The 16,148-nt window shown below is 45.9% G+C and overlaps 2 protein-coding genes and 2 long non-coding RNA genes across 12 annotated transcripts; 3 read left to right on the top strand and 1 right to left on the bottom strand.

The window, feature by feature from the left end:
- Positions 1–1,716: 1,716 nt before the first annotated feature.
- On the top strand, positions 1,717–15,691 carry derl1 (derlin 1). Its single transcript, XM_052516410.1, has 7 exons — positions 1,717–2,103; positions 3,867–3,978; positions 6,165–6,229; positions 9,935–9,961; positions 13,833–13,981; positions 14,099–14,209; positions 14,454–15,691. Exons 1-7 carry the CDS (start codon positions 1,951–1,953, stop codon positions 14,611–14,613), a joined length of 777 nt encoding a protein of 258 aa, XP_052372370.1. The 5' UTR covers positions 1,717–1,950; the 3' UTR covers positions 14,614–15,691.
- Positions 4,473–4,755, top strand: LOC127928858 (uncharacterized). Its single transcript, XR_008132468.1, has 2 exons — positions 4,473–4,511; positions 4,562–4,755. It is a non-coding gene; the product is annotated as an uncharacterized LOC127928858 (long non-coding RNA).
- LOC127928857 (uncharacterized) lies at positions 6,240–7,183 on the bottom strand. The gene is made up of 4 exons (XR_008132466.1): positions 7,061–7,183; positions 6,725–6,914; positions 6,421–6,458; positions 6,240–6,344 (listed from the first exon to the last, which is right to left on the bottom strand). It is a non-coding gene; the product is annotated as an uncharacterized LOC127928857 (long non-coding RNA).
- On the top strand, positions 11,253–13,847 carry LOC127928855 (loricrin-like). Of its 9 annotated transcripts, none has more exons than XM_052516404.1 (4): positions 11,253–11,908; positions 12,412–13,358; positions 13,474–13,637; positions 13,716–13,847. In XM_052516404.1, exons 1-4 carry the CDS (start codon positions 11,829–11,831, stop codon positions 13,794–13,796), a joined length of 1,272 nt encoding a protein of 423 aa, XP_052372364.1. In that variant the 5' UTR covers positions 11,253–11,828; the 3' UTR covers positions 13,797–13,847. The 9 variants fall into 9 exon arrangements, with proteins under 9 accessions (XP_052372364.1, XP_052372362.1, XP_052372368.1 ...); XM_052516402.1 differs by having other exon boundaries at positions 13,677–13,826; XM_052516408.1 differs by having other exon boundaries at positions 12,412–12,968; positions 13,474–13,826.
- Positions 15,692–16,148: the final 457 nt, after the last annotated feature.

Genomic DNA, 16,148 nt, shown 5'->3' with positions numbered 1-16,148 from the left:
TGTGGTGGAGACAATAAAAGGCCAATCTAAAATGTGCAGTTTTGTCACACAACACAATACCACAATTGGCATGCTGACTGCAGGAATGTCCATCAGAGCTGTTGCCCGAGAATTTAATGTTAATTTCTCTACCATAAGCCGCCTCCAACGTTTTAGAGAATTTGGCAGTATGTCCAACCGGCCACACAACCGCAGACCACGTGTAAACACGTCAGCCCAAGACCTCCAAATCCGTCTTCTTCACCTACGGGATCGTCTGAGACCAGCCACTCGGACAGCTGATGAAACTGTGGGTTTGCACAACCAAACTGTCATAAATCGTCTCAGGGAAGCTCATCTGTGTGATCATCGTCCTCACCAGGGTCTTGTCCAGTGGAGGCTGCTGGGGGGAGAATGGCTCCTGATAATGTCTGGAACGGAGCAAATAGAATGGGAACCATGTGTTTGATGTATTTGATACCATTCCACCTATTCCGCTCCAGTCATTACCACGAGCCCATTCGCCACAATTAAGGTGCCACCAACTTCCTGTGGTCTTGACCTGACTGCAGTCAGTAGGCAAATGCTTACCTTCGATGGATGAATCCCGGTTAACTGTCCCGGACAGATGACAGAGAGCGTGTATGACGTCATGTGGGCAAGCGTTTTTAAAATGTATTTATTTTTTATTTTTTTAACCTTTATTTAACTAGGCAAGTCAGTTAAGAACAAATTCTTATTTTCAATGAAGGCCTAGGAACAGTGGGTTAACTGCCTGTTCAGGGGCAGAACGACAGATTTGTACCTTGTCAGCTCGGGGATTTGAACTTGCAACCTTCCGGTTACTAGTCCAACGCTCTAACCACTAGGCTCTAACCACTAGGCTCTAACCACTAGGCTCTAACCACTAGGCTCTAACCACTAGGCTCTAACCACTAGGCTCTAACCACTAGGCTACCCTGCCGCCCATAGGCTACCCTTGCCGATGTCAACGTTGTGAACAGAGTGCCCCATGGTGGGGTTATGGTATGGTCAGGCATAAGCTACGGACAACAAACACAATTGCATTTCATCAATGGCAATTTGAATGCACAGAGATGCCATAACGAGATCCTGAGGCCCATTATCGTGCCATTCTTCCGCTGCCATCACCTCACGTTTCAGCATGATAATGCACGGCCCCATGTCACAAGGATTCCTGGAAGATGAAAATGTCCCAGTTTTTCCATGGCCTGCATACTCACCAGACATGTCAACCATTGAGCATGTGTGGGATGCGCTGGATCGACGTGTACAACAGTGTGTTCCAGTTCACGCCAATATCCAGCAATTTCGCACAGCCATTGAAGAGGAGTGGGAGAACATTCCACAGGCCACAAGCAACAGCCTGATCAACTCTATGCAAAGGAAATGTGTCACACTGCATGAGGCAAATGGTGGTGTCATCAGATACTGATCGGTTTTCTGATCCACTCCTCTACCTTTTTTAAAAGGTATCTTTGACCAACAGATGCATATCTGCATTTCCAGTCATGTGAAATCCATAGATTAGGGCCTAAGGAATTTATTTAAATTGACTGATTTCCGTATATGAACTGAAACTCAGTGCAATCTTAGAAATTGTTGCATGTTGTGTTTATATTTTTGTTCAGTGTAAATCATTAAAAATGTCAACTTCAATGGGGTAACGTCAGAGTTGTGACGTCCGAAGGATCCCAGATAGCAAGGACTGCTGTGCAAATTTGACAGGAAGTGAGCAGTTCAAGAGCAAGTCGCGAGAAGATTGAGGTATAATAAGAAGCCACGTCATGAAAACTTGACTGAGGAACCAAACCTTCGTGAATAATTGTTGTCGTCGAAAGGGAATTATAACACAAGGGGTATCGTCAGTCGCCACAGGACTTTGGGACTGTTCGTTTGCCTTTAGGCAATTCGTTGACTGTGGTCGTTTTGCCAAGATCGTATGGAAAGATGTCAGATATCGGGGACTGGTTCAAAACAATCCCGTTCATCACCCGGTACTGGTTTGCTGGGTCGATTGCGGTTCCATTGATAGGTAAACTGGGACTAATCAGTCCCATGTACCTCGTCTTATGGCCAGAGAACTTCTTTCACAAATTTCAGGTAAGTTATGGGCAGTGGGATTGTTTTTGTGTGCTACAATTTGCTGTGTTTCTATGATAGCCTAGCATCAAGGCTAGCAGGCCTTGGATTGTACGAGGGGTGTGAATTCAGTCCAATCGCAAAACGAACAGGTTGGACTTCCGGGATGCATGAAGACGCTACTTAAGTGATAGGATAGCAGCATTTTCAATATAAATTATGTACAAATTAACTACATGATTATTTCGAAAGGTTTGGTGAATATCTCACAAATATTTGATATTCCTGGATTTGTTATAGGTTTGGTTGAGTGAGATTTGACCAAAAATAATGTCAATGCAATTCCAACAGGTGGTGCTATCACATCCACATTTGGACATCCTCATCATAACTGGCACCTCCCACATTACATACAGTAGTCATCATGACTCTCAAGCAAGGGTTTCATCATAGTCTTCTGACAGGTGGCATCACAACGTGACACTCGACCCTTCTTTTGTTACTGGACCCCACCTCTATGAAGTGGGTTCACACACACACACACACACACACACACAGAGTGGTGTAAAGTTTTCAAGTAAAAATACTTGAAAGTACCACAATTTTTTAGGTATCTGAACTTTACTTTTACTATTGATATTTTTGACAACTTTTACTTCACTTCATTCCTAAAGAAAATAATGTACTTTTTACTCCATACTTTTTCCCTGACACCCAAAAGTACTTGTTATATTTTCAATGCTTAGCAGGACAGTAAAGTGGGCCAATTCACTCACTTGTCAAGAGATCATCCCTACTGCCTCTGATCTGGCCGACTCACTAAACACAAATGCTTAGTTTGTAAGCGATGTCTGCGTGTTGTAGTGTGCCTTGGGCTATCCTTAAAAACATATAAAATATATATTCAAAACATCTTGTTTTCTTTAATATAAGATCATTTAAATGTATTCATACTTGTACTTTTGATACTTAATTATATTTAAAACCAAATACTTTTACTCAAGTAGTATTTTTGGGGGGTGACTTACTTGAGTCATTTTCTATTAAGGTATCTTTTATTTTTTACTCAAGTATGATAATTGGGTTATTTCCCACCACGAACACATACCGGGTGGACAGTATCGGTTCTCAGCCCTGACAGCTCAGCTGACTACTGGTTGTTATCTTGTGAAGGCAGAGTAGGTTTCCATTGGCGAGGCCACAGCTGGCACACCTGTGCTGGGCAGTCTGGGCTGTTGTTCCATTGGGGTTTTTGTGTAAACCAGTGCAGTGCCCCAACCCGGTCAGATGGCCCAGGGTGTATGTTTTAGGGTTCTCACGATACCAGTATTGCAATACTTGGAAGTATCTTGGCCACAAAACATGAAGCAGACTTCATTTGCTGAGACAAAAACATTCTAAAGTTGTAAACACACAGCCTTCTGTTGTCAACAGTCACATTAGTATTTTTCTCCCAACTAGGCTTATATCATAGACCGTTAAATGCAGGCAGGCTTTAAAGAACCATAGTTTAGTCTGCTTTGGGTTTTCCTGGTATCACAATACATGTATGGTATCCTGAATACCCTCGTGTGTTTACATCAACCAGTGAATGTGACAGTTTAGTTCACATTTTGTCACTGGGATCTGGTGCCCCATTACATCACATGAGAATAAAGTGTTTAGCTGTGGAGGGCCTGCCAAGCTCCAGCTCTCCTCCCACAGCACCCCCCACACCAGTTACTGCCCTGACCTGCCTAAATGCTAACAGAATCTATGATATCTCTCTTTCTCTCTCTCTACAGGTATGGAGACCAATCACCTCCACCCTATACTTCCCTGTGGGTCCTGGAACAGGCTTCCTCTACCTAGTCAATCTTTATTTCCTCTACCAGTACTCTACCAGGCTGGAGACAGGTGCGTTCACACAGTACTCTCCTGGGCTTGGAGACAGGTGGGTTCACACAGTACTCTACCGGGCTGGAGACAGGTGGGTTCACGCCAGGTCACAGAAGGTGGGTTCACGCCAGGTCACAGAAGGTGGGTTCACGCCAGGTCACAGAAGGTGGGTTCACGCCAGGTCACAGAAGGTGGGTTCACGCCAGGTCACAGAAGGTGGGTTCACGCCAGGTCACAGAAGGTGGGTTCACGCCAGGTCACAGAGGCTAGCTAGGCTGAGAATCTGCCAGCTCTCATTTTCAGTTATGTCTGAGGGTAAATAATACACATTGAGCCTGTCCTGTGGAAGAGGCCCCTCCATCAGGCTGACAATCCTGTCCAGTGGAAGAGGCCCCTCCATCAGGCACCATAATACTCCTCCTGTGGATTTAATACAGTTAGCCTGTCCTGTGGAAGGGCCCCTCCATCAGGTACCATAATACACTTTGAGCCTGTCCTGTGGAAGAATCAGGCACATTGAGCCTGTCCTGTGGAAGAGGCCCCTCCATCAGGTACCATAATACACATTGAGCCTGTCCTGTGGAAGAGGCCCCTCCACCAGGCACCATAATACACATTGAGTCTGTCCTGTGGAAGCAGCCCCTCCACCAGGTACCATAATACACGTTGAGCCTGTCCTGTGGAAGAGGCCCCTCCATCAGGCACCATAATACACGTTGAGTCTGTCCTGTGGAAGCAGCCCCTCCACCAGGTACCATAATACACATTGAGCCTGTCCTGTGGAAGAGGCCCCTCCATCAGGTACCATAATACACGTTGAGTCTGTCCTGTGGAAGCAGCCCCTCCACCAGGCACCAAACTATGAGCAGCCCAATAGACATCACTTGTTTTTATATAGACAAGAATGTTGTATGTTTATGGGCTAGATGGAGGTGAAAGGTAGGAGAGAGCAGGCTTAAAGAGCAGTGGGCTGGATTGGAACCCATGCTGACAGCGGTACATGGTAGATGCGCTCCAGAGGAAGCGGGTAAGACGGCTAGACCATCCCAGGCCTCACCGATCACTTCTTATCGTTCGTCAGGCTCCATTATACATCTGATCTGTTACACAACATTAGGACGGTAGGAGGAAGCAGACCATGTCGTTCACTACACACAGAGATTTTTATTTTTTATCTTGTGATCATGGTGGGGTTAGGCAATTAGAATATGATTAAAGAATTGTGGTGTAAGGTCTGTATGTACAGTATTTTTAAATGTGATGACACCTATTGCCTGCCGCTCAAATAAATCTCTCAATGTCATTTCAAAGGGGATTTATTGGCATGGGAAACATGTTGACGTTGCCAAAGCACATGAAATAAACAAACAAGTGTTTCTCTCATATCTCCTCTCTTTCCCTCTCTATCCTCTCTCCCTCTCATATCTCCTCTCTTTCCCTCTCTATCCTCTCTCCCTCTCATATCTCCTCTCTTTCCCTCTCTATCCTCTCTCCCTCTCATATCTCCTCTCTTTCCCTCTCTATCCTCTCTCCCTCTCATATCTCCTCTCTTTCCCTCTCTATCCTCTCTCCTCTCTTTCCCTCTCTATCCTCTCTCCCTCTCATATCTCCTCTCTTTCCCTCTCTATCCTCTCTCCCTCTCATATCTCCTCTCTTTCCCTCTCTATCCTCTCTCCCTCTCATATCTCCTCTCTTTCCCTCTCTATCCTCTCTCCCTCTCATCTCTCCTCTCTTTCCCTCTCTATCCTCTCTCCCTCTCATATCTCCTCTCTTTCCCTCTCTATCCTCTCTCCCTCTCATCTCCTCTCCCCTCTCTTTCCCTCTCTCTCCTCTCTCCCTCTCATATCTCCTCTCTTTCCCTCTCTATCCTCTCTCCCTCTCATCTCTCCTCTCTTTCCCTCTCTATCCTCTCTCCCTCTCATATCTCCTCTCTTTCCCTCTCTCTCCTCTCTCCCTCTCATATCTCCTCTCTTTCCCTCTCTATCCTCTCTCCCTCTCATATCTCCTCTTTCCCTCTCTATCCTCTCTCCCTCTCTCATATCTCCTCTCTCACTCTCTATCCTCTCTCTATCTCCTCTCTCCCTCTCTATCCTCTCTCTCATATCTCCTCTTTCTATCCTCTCTCTCCCTCTCATATCTCCTCTCTCTATCCTCTATCCTCTCTCTCCCTCTCCTATCTCTTCTCTCTCATACATCTCTTCCAGGGGCGTTTGATGGGCGTCCGGCTGACTTTGTGTTCATGCTGCTCTTCAACTGGCTCTGCATCGTTGTATCCTTTACCTGCTTATCAATATGATGCCTTCATCTGTTATGCAGCTGACAACATTATCAGTCCTAGTAAATTAATTAGCCATACATGTAACTTATCGTCTCTGTCCGAAAACCTCCTCATACATTTAACTTATCGTCTCTGTCCAAAAACCTCCTCATACATTTAACTTATCGTCTCTGTCCAAAAACCTCCTCATACATGTAACTTATCGTCTCTGTCCAAAAACCTCCTCATACATTTAACTTATCGTCTCTGTCCAAAAACCTCCTCATACATTTAACTTATCGTCTCTGTCCAAAAACCTCCTCATACATTTAACTTATCGTCTCTGTCCAAAAACCTCCTCATACATTTAACTTATCGTCTCTGTCCAAAAACCTCCTCATACATTTAACTTATCGTCTCTGTCCGAAAACCTCCTCATACATTTAACTTATCGTCTCTGTCCGAAAACCTCCTCATACATTTAACTTATCGTCTCTGTCCGAAAACCTCCTCATACATTTAACTTATCGTCTCTGTCCGAAAACCTCCTCATACATTTAACTTATCGTCTCTGTCCGAAAACCTCCTCATACATTTAACTTATCGTCTCTGTCCGAAAACCTCCTCATACATTTAACTTATCGTCTCTGTCCGAAAACCTCCTCATACATTTAACTTATCGTCTCTGTCCGAAAACCTCCTCATACATTCCGTCTGTCCGAAAACCTCCTCATACATTTAAATCGTCTCTGTCCGAAAACCTCCTCATACATTTAACTTATCATTTAACTCTCTGTCCTAAAACCTCCTCATACATTTAACTTATCGTCTCTGTCCTAAAACCTCCTCATACATTTAACTTATCGTCTCTGTCCGAAAACCTCCTCATACATTTAACTTATCGTCTCTGTCCGAAAACCTCCTCATACATTTAACTTATCGTCTCTGTCCTAAAACCTCCTCATACATTTAACTTATCGTCTCCGTCTGAAAACCTCCTCATACATGTAACTTATCGTCTCCGTCTGAAAACCTTCAAAACAGAAACTTTTCAGGAATTGGAACATACCATTATGAAACTTTTATATATTTTGAATAAATGTTTTGTGTCCTTGAGTCATGAAATGTTCAGAGAACATTGAGGGGAGTTCATTTAAAGCGGTAATGTAAAAAAATATATATTTGCAAAATTGGAGTTACAAGGTTTTCATCAGACAGCGACGTTATGCTGTTTTGTCCATTGTTAAAGGTAGGCTAATAGTTTTTCATGTTTTTTGCCATGATTTCCCATTGTTTTTGCCTCCTGAGTCCAGGCCTTGTTATAGTATGTATTATTAGAGGCCCCCTGCCTGTTAAGCTGCCAAGCAACAGTTCAGCCCCTTTCCAGTGGCCTAGCTACAATCTGTTTCTCTGGACAGCCAAACCAGTCTCTGTTTCTCTGTACAGCCAAACCTCCTGCCTGCTAGTGGCCTAGCTACAGTCTGTACAGTCAAAACCCCTGCCTGCTAGTGGCCTAGCTACAGTCTGTACAGCCAAACCCCTGCCTGCTAGTGGCCTAGCTACAGTCTGTACAGCCAAACCCCCTGCCTGCTAGTGGCCTAGCTACAGTCTGTACAGCCAAACCCCTGCCTGCTAGTGGCCTAGCTACAGCCTGTACAGCCAAACCCCTGCCTGCTAGTGGCCTAGCTACAGCCTGTACAGCCAAACCCCTGCCTGCTAGTGGCCTAGCTACAGCCTGTACAGCCAAACCCCCTGCCTGCTAGTGGCCTAGCTACAGTCTGTACAGCCAAACCCCTGCCTGCTAGTGGCCTAGCTACAGTCTGTACAGCCAAACCCCCTGCCTGCTAGTGGCCTAGCTACAGTCTGTACAGCCAAACCCCTGCCTGCTAGTGGCCTAGCTACAGTCTGTACAGCCAAACCCCTGCCTGCTAGTGGCCTAGCTACAGTCTGTACAGCCAAACCCCCTGCCTGCTAGTGGCCTAGCTACAGTCTGTACAGCCAAACCCCCTGCCTGCTAGTGGCCTAGCTACAGTCTGTACAGCCAAACCCCTGCCTGCTAGTGGCCTAGCTACAGTCTGTACAGCCAAACCCCCTGCCTGCTAGTGGCCTAGCTACAGTCTGTACAGCCAAACCCCCTGCCTGCTAGTGGCCTAGCTACAGTCTGTACAGCCAAACCCCCTGCCTGCTAGTGGCCTAGCTACAGTCTGTACAGCCAAACCCCCTGCCTGCTAGTGGCCTAGCTACAGTCTGTACAGCCAAACCCCCTGCCTGCTAGTGGCCTAGCTACAGCCTGTACAGCCAAACCCCCTGCCTGCTAGTGGCCTAGCTACAGCCTGTACAGCCAAACCCCCTGCCTGCTAGTGGCCTAGCTACAGCCTGTACAGCCAAACCCCCTGCCTGCTAGTGGCCTAGCTACAGTCTGTACAGCCAAACCCCCTGCCTGCTAGTGGCCTAGCTACAGTCTGTACAGCCAAACCCCCTGCCTGCTAGTGGCCTAGCTACAGTCTGTACAGCCAAACCCCCTGCCTGCTAGTGGCCTAGCTACAGTCTGTACAGCCAAACCCCCTGCCTGCTAGTGGCCTAGCTACAGTCTGTACAGCCAAACCCCCTGCCTGCTAGTGGCCTAGCTACAGTCTGTACAGCCAAACCCCCTGCCTGCTAGTGGCCTAGCTACAGTCTGTACAGCCAAACCCCCTGCCTGCTAGTGGCCTAGCTACAGTCTGTACAGCCATGTGGTTAATGCAGGTCATATGGATGGACAACACCACTCACGTGAAAGATCGGGTTGAAATACAGCCTCTGTCTTTCTGCCCATGCTGCCTCAGTTAATGTGTTGTGGTTCCAGAACCTCAGTACAGCTGGAATGGATCATTAGGCTCCTCTATGCTCCATGACAGAACAGACACAATAGTTCTGTTGTCAAGTCATCTGTTCCACTGCTTTTCCTTTTGAGTAACTAGAAGGGAAATGAAGGTCAGGTCAGGGTAACTAGAAGGGAAATGAAGGTCGGGGTAACTAGAGGGGAAATTGAAGGTCGGGGTAACTAGAAGAGAAATGAAGGTCTGGGTAACTAGAAGGGAAATTAGGCTGGGGTAACTAGAAGGGAAATTAGGCTGGGGTAACTAGAAGGGAAATTAAGGCTGGGGTAACTAGAAGGGAAATGAAGGTCGGGGTAACTAGAAGGGAAATGAAGGTCGGGGTAACTAGAAGGGAAATGAAGGTCGGGGTAACTAGAAGGGAAATGAAGGTCGGGGTAACTAGAAGGGAAATGAAGGTCGGGGTAACTAGAAGGGAAATGAAGGTCGGGGTAACTAGAAGGGAAATGAAGGTCGGGGTAACTAGAAGGGAAATGAAGGTCGGGGTAACTAGAAGAGAAATGAAGGTCGGGGTAACTAGAAGGGAAATGAAGGTCGGGGTAACTAGAAGGGAAATGAAGGTCGGGGTAACTAGAAGGGAAATGAAGGTCTGGGTAACTAGAAGGGAAATGAAGGTCGGGGTAACTAGAAGAGAAATGAAGGTCTGGGTAACTAGAAGGGAAATGAAGGTCGGGGTAACTAGAAGAGAAATGAAGGTCTGGGTAACTAGAAGGGAAATGAAGGTCGGGGTAACTAGAAGAGAAATGAAGGTCGGGGTATGTGGCCTGTTTCTATATACAACTAGACGAAGGGAGTTTGATTCAACATGTGAATACAGGTTTCCTTGACATTACTTGTGTAGATAACCGGCTTAATGATGGACATGCAGGTAGGTTCCTTCTATTCTCTCTCTGTCCTTTAGAAGAATTAAGACCTGTTGCCTTTTTCATTTACCAAGACACATAGTCAAACCCTGCATTAATTAAAGGCTGTCAGCCCATCCCTACTGCACCTGTCAAGGATAGGCAAGGTTTTATTATATATATATATATATATATATATATATATATATATATATTAAATAAATAAAGTGTGTGGAAAATCCACTCAAACTATCTTTTGGTGTTTTCTATTAGTCCATTGTTGATACAGTCCCAATATGCTTTGCATGTCAGCAATCACATGTTCAAGATAATGGACTGTCTAGAAGCAAAGTGTCACTGGCCACAGCATCATGGCAAGATAATGGACTTTCTAGCAGCAAAGTGTCACTGGCCACAGCATCATGGCAAGATAATGGACTTTCTAGAAGCAAAGTGTCACTGGCCACAGCATCATGATGACGCAAAACAACTTGACTGCTGACACGCAAAACATATTGGGACTGAATCAACAGTGGACTATTGGAACAATACCAACACATACTGTAGTCTGAGTGGTTTGTCCCTTTAATCTGTAGAACATCATGTAAACTAGGTTCATTAAGAAGGTCAGATGATCAGACTGGTCCAGTTTATCACGATGGGGAGTTACTGTCGGATGATCAGACTGGTCCAGTTTATCACGATGGGGAGTTACTGTCGGATGATCAGACTGGTCCAGTTTATCACGATGGGGAGTTACTGTCGGATGATCAGACTGGTCCAGTTTATCACGATGGGGAGTTACGATCGGATGATCAGACTGGTCCAGTTTGTCACGATGGGGAGTTACGGTCAGATGATCAGACTGGTCCAGTTTGTCACGATGGGGAGTTACTGTCGGATGATCAGACTGGTCCAGTTTATCACGATGGGGAGTTACTGTCGGATGATCAGACTGGTCCAGTTTGTCACGATGGGGAGTTACGGTCAGATGATCAGACTGGTCCAGTTTATCACGATGGGGAGTTACTGTCGGATGATCAGACTGGTCCAGTTTATCACGATGGGGAGTTACGGTCGGATGATCAGACTGGTCCAGTTTATCACGATGGGGAGTTACTGTCGGATGATCAGACTGGTCCAGTTTATCACGATGGGGAGTTACTGTCGGATGATCAGACTGGTCCAGTTTATCACGATGGGGAGATACGGTCGGATGATCAGACTGGTCCAGTTTATCACGATGGGGAGTTACTGTCGGATGATCGATGATCAGGGTCCAGTTTATCACGGGGAGTTACTGTTTATCACGATGATCAGACTGGTCCAGTTTGTCACGATGGGGAGTTACTGTCGGATGATCAGACTGGTCCAGTTTATCACGATGGGGAGTTACTGTCGGATGATCAGACTGGTCCAGTTTATCACGATGGGGAGATACGGTCGGATGATCAGACTGATCCAGTTTATCACGATGGGGAGTTACTGTTGGATGATCAGACTGGTCTAGTCTGCTGTATCTTGTTTCACAGAGGGGCCGCCAATCGGGCTGTGTCAACCGATTCCCTTTATTGTCCAGTCTGGTCAAAAGTAGTGCACTAAATAGGGAATATGGTGCCATTTGGGACACTACCTCAGACAGCTCTAAGTCATCAGTCTCTGACAGCTAAGAGGCTAGTCGTCCCGCCTCAGTGCTACTGACCATAAATCTACCAGAGGTCATCACAACCACTGTCATTTAGTGTAAACAAACTGGACACTTCCGTGGTCACCATGACAATAAAAACTATGACATCTACAGCTTCAGTGCTAACGTGTCGCTGCAGCCTCTTGGCCAGTTGGTTTGTAAAAGAGGATGTATCTATAACCTACATTATTAGATAAAGCTAATGAATGAGGTTTTGCTCCACCTCTTCTTATGAAATGACTGATTTGAGAACTACTATTACCTCTACCTACATATACATGTGGAGGCTATATACAGGGGTTACGGTACTGAGTCAATGTGGAGGCTATATACAGGGTGTTACGGTACTGAGTCAATGTGGAGGCTATATACAGGGTGTTACGGTACTGAGTCAATGTGGAGGCTATATACAGGGTGTTACGGTACTGAGTCAATGTGGAGGCTATATACAGGGTGTTACGGTACTGAGTCAATGTGGAGGCTATATACAGGGTGTTACGGTACAGAGTCAATGTGGAGGCTATATACAGGGTGTTACGGTACTGAGTCAATGTGGAGGCTATATACAGGGAGTACAGAGTCAATGTGGAGGCTATATACAGGGTATTACGGTACAGAGTCAATGTGGAGGCTATATACAGGGTGTTACGGTACAGAGTCAATGTGGAGGCTATATACAGGGTGTTACGGTACAGAGTCAATGTGGAGGCTATATACAGGGTGTTACGGTACTGAGTCAATGTGGAGGCTATATACAGGGTGTTAAAGGTACTGAATGTCAATGTGGAGGCTATATACAGGGTGTTACGGTACTGAGTCAATGTGGAGGCTATATACAGGGTGTTACGGTACTGAGTCAATGTGGAGGCTATATACAGGGTGTTACGGTACAGAGTCAATGTGGAGGCTATATACAGGGTGTTACGGTACTGAGTCAATGTGGAGGCTATATACAGGGTGTTACGGTACAGAGTCAATGTGGAGGCTATATACAGGGTGTTACGGTACTGAGTCAATGTGGAGGCTATATACAGGGGGTACCGGTACAGAGTCAATGTGGAGGCTATATACAGGGTGTTACGGTACTGAGTCAATGTGGAGGCTATATACAGGGGTACTGGTACAGAGTCAATGTGGAGGCTATATACAGGGTGTTACGGTACAGAGTCAATGTGGAGGCTATATACAGGGTGTTACGGTACAGAGTCAATGTGGAGGCTATATACAGGGTGTTACGGTACAGAGTCAATGTGGAGGCTATATACAGGGTGTTACGGTACAGAGTCAATGTGGAGGCTATATACAGGGGGTACCGGTACAGAGTCAATGTGGAGGCTATATACAGGGTGTTACGGTACAGAGTCAATGTGGAGGCTATATACAGGGTGTTACGGTACAGAGTCAATGTGGAGGCTATATACAGGGTGTTACGGTACAGAGTCAATGTGGAGGCTATATACAGGGGGTACCGGTACAGAGTCAATGTGGAGGCTATATACAGGGTGTTACGGTACAGAGTCAATGTGGAGGCTATATACAGGGGGTACCGGTACAGAGTCAATGTGGAGGCTATATACAGGGGGTACCGGTACAGAGTCAATGTGGAGGCTATATACAGGGTGTTACGGTACAGAGTCAATGTGGAGGCTATATACAGGGGGTACCGGTACAGAGTCAATGTGGAGGCTATATACAGGGTGTTACGGTACAGAGTCAATGTGGAGGCTATATACAGGGTGTTACGGTACAGAGTCAATGTGGAGGCTATATACAGGGGTACCGGTACAGAGTCAATGTGGAGGCTATATACAGGGTGTTACGGTACAGAGTCAATGTGGAGGCTATATACAGGGGTACCGGTACAGAGTCAATGTGGAGGCTATATACAGGGTGTTACGGTACAGAGTCAATGTGGAGGCTATATACAGGGTGTTACGGTACAGAGTCAATGTGGAGGCTATATACAGGGGGTACCGGTACAGAGTCAATGTGGAGGCTATATACAGGGGGTACCGGTACAGAGTCAATGTGGAGGCTATATACAGGGGGTACAGAGTCAATGTGGAGGCTATATACAGGGGGTACTGGTACAGAGTCAATGTGGAGGCTATATACAGGGGGTACCGGTTCAGAGTCGATATGCGGGGGGCAGCGCATGTGACAAATACATTTAGATTTTAAAAATATGCAAATGATGTTGTGTTTTCCAGCTCCTGATGATCCCGTTGATAATGTCTGTCCTGTACGTGTGGGCTCAGCTGAACAGAGAAACCATAGTCTCCTTCTGGTTTGGGACACGCTTCAAAGCATGTTATCTACCCTGGGTCATCCTTGGATTCAACTACATTATTGGGGGCTCGTAAGTAGTTCTATTATTTAATCAACAATCCGACATGTTATAACTACAATTGACATATAACACAAATGTCTAAGCCATTAGTCAAATCCTAAATGTCTTGGTTGTTCTCATCTCCAGTGTTGTCAATGAACTGATTGGGAACCTGGTGGGCCATCTCTACTTCTTCCTGATGTTTAAATACCCCATGGACCTGGGAGGCAGGTCCTTCCTGTCAACACCTGACTTCCTGTGAGTTCCTCTGCCTGTCTAGTGTCCCAGTCATGTGTTGCTTTAATCCTGACGGGTAGAAATGTCATGAATAGAGGTGACACGATTCCTTATACTACATGTCAGAGATGTGTAATGTGTGTCTGTTCTACACAAATATATTTCTACGTGAACATTCCTGCTGAACACAGCCCTGTTGTCCTCATTCTACATTTCAGAGATGCATGTCTGTTTTAATACAGTGTACTTTCTTCTGTCTCTACAGGTACCGCTTCCTGCCCAACAGACGAGGGGGCGTGTCTGGGTTTGGAGCGCCACCCAGCAGGAGACCTGCAGCTCCCGAGGCCGGTGGCGGTGGCGGTGGTGGAGGAGGTATGGGAGGACGTCATGCCTGGGGAGCTGGCTTCCGTCTAGGGGACGACTGAGGAGATTGTCCTACCGAGTAGCAGGACAAAGACTCTTGTCTCCGCTCCTCAAGACTACCGCCGATGCACAAATTATGCAGAAGAAAGCAGATTGTTTTTGTATCCAACTCCCCTTCCTTTGAACTGTTCAGAAAAGAGATGTCTCAGCTGTGGATATGATCAGCATGTTATTCTTTCAGTGCTCTCTTTTACACAAGATGCCATATCTGATTACACTGTAATTACAGGGCTCCTCCTAACCAGCGTGTTGTCGCAGCCAGCCTTTTCAGAGCGTGGGTTTGGCGATTTAGAAAAGCATTGTTCTGGGAGAGAACAGCCGAAGCACTAAGGACTGAATTCTCTTTGCTCCTTAAATAGAACACAGAGCAACACTCACGCTGGCTGTGTAGATAGAGGCTCATATATAATAACACAAAACTATATTTCTTGTTCACCCCCCTCCCTGGGTCTACGCGGTTGTATGATCACACCACACTGAGTGTTTGTTTTGAATGGGGGAGTAGGGTTGAAGTTGTGGGGGATTGAAATATGTAATCTTCAACACAGTATAATGATGCAACAGTGTGGTTTGTATTTTGAGATAAAAGCCTACGGTTCGTGCTCCGACTGTCCCAGTAGATGTTTTGGATCCATATCAAACTGCAGTGTCATGGTTCTGTTTCTCCTTTCATTTAGCTCTGCAACATGGCAATTAAATGAAACTGCAAGATTTGACGAATAACCCCAGTTGGTGTGAAATGGGTATCAACTGTTTCCACAGTAATTTGCTTGTTGCCAACTTGATTTCCATTCAGAAGATGAACCAGGCTAAATAGCAGCACTCTTGTCTTGAGGAATATTTAGTTATTCACCAGGGTCAATTCAACAAGTTAACTGAAATTACAATTTGTTTTTACAATGGAATTGACCCCGACACACATGTACAGTGACCCTTGACCTTATACCAGAGGATGTCTTTCAGTTGAGTATCTTCTGATTGTGTTTCTGGCTGGGTCTCTGCTTCTCAAACTTTTGTACAATGAGTAAACAGACCGTAACAACTTCAGTTTTTGTTGCATAAAAAAATCTTTGAACATTGTTCTGAAGTAATCCAATCCTGTGCATGTCTCTGGACCGAAACATTGTTAAAGGACACAGAGGAAGGGGGGGAAATGCAGAATAAGGCAGCCCATATACACTGAGAACACAACACTGTGACAGACTGACCAGGTGAAAGCTATGATCCTTTGTAGATAAAGGGGAGACCGGCTGGAGGAGGATTGTGGGTGAATGGGCAACACAATGTAAGCACCTTTGTAGATAAAGGGGAGACCGGCTGGAGGAGGATTGTGGGTGAATGGGCAACACAATGTAAGCACCTTTGTAGATAAAGGGGAGACCGGCTGGAGGAGGATTGTGGGTGAATGGGCAACACAATGTAAGCACCTTTGTAGATAAAGGGGAGACCGGCTGGAGGAGGATTGTGGGTGAATGGGCAACACAATGTAAGCACCTTTGTAGATAAAGGGGAGACCGGCTGGAGGAGGATTGTGGGT

This window comes from Oncorhynchus keta, unplaced genomic scaffold (assembly GCF_023373465.1).
Source record: "Oncorhynchus keta strain PuntledgeMale-10-30-2019 unplaced genomic scaffold, Oket_V2 Un_scaffold_4321_pilon_pilon, whole genome shotgun sequence".
Lineage (NCBI taxonomy): Eukaryota > Metazoa > Chordata > Actinopteri > Salmoniformes > Salmonidae > Oncorhynchus > Oncorhynchus keta.
The sequence above is the reverse complement of the archived record's forward strand: the minus strand, read 5'-3'. Positions and strand labels throughout refer to the sequence as shown.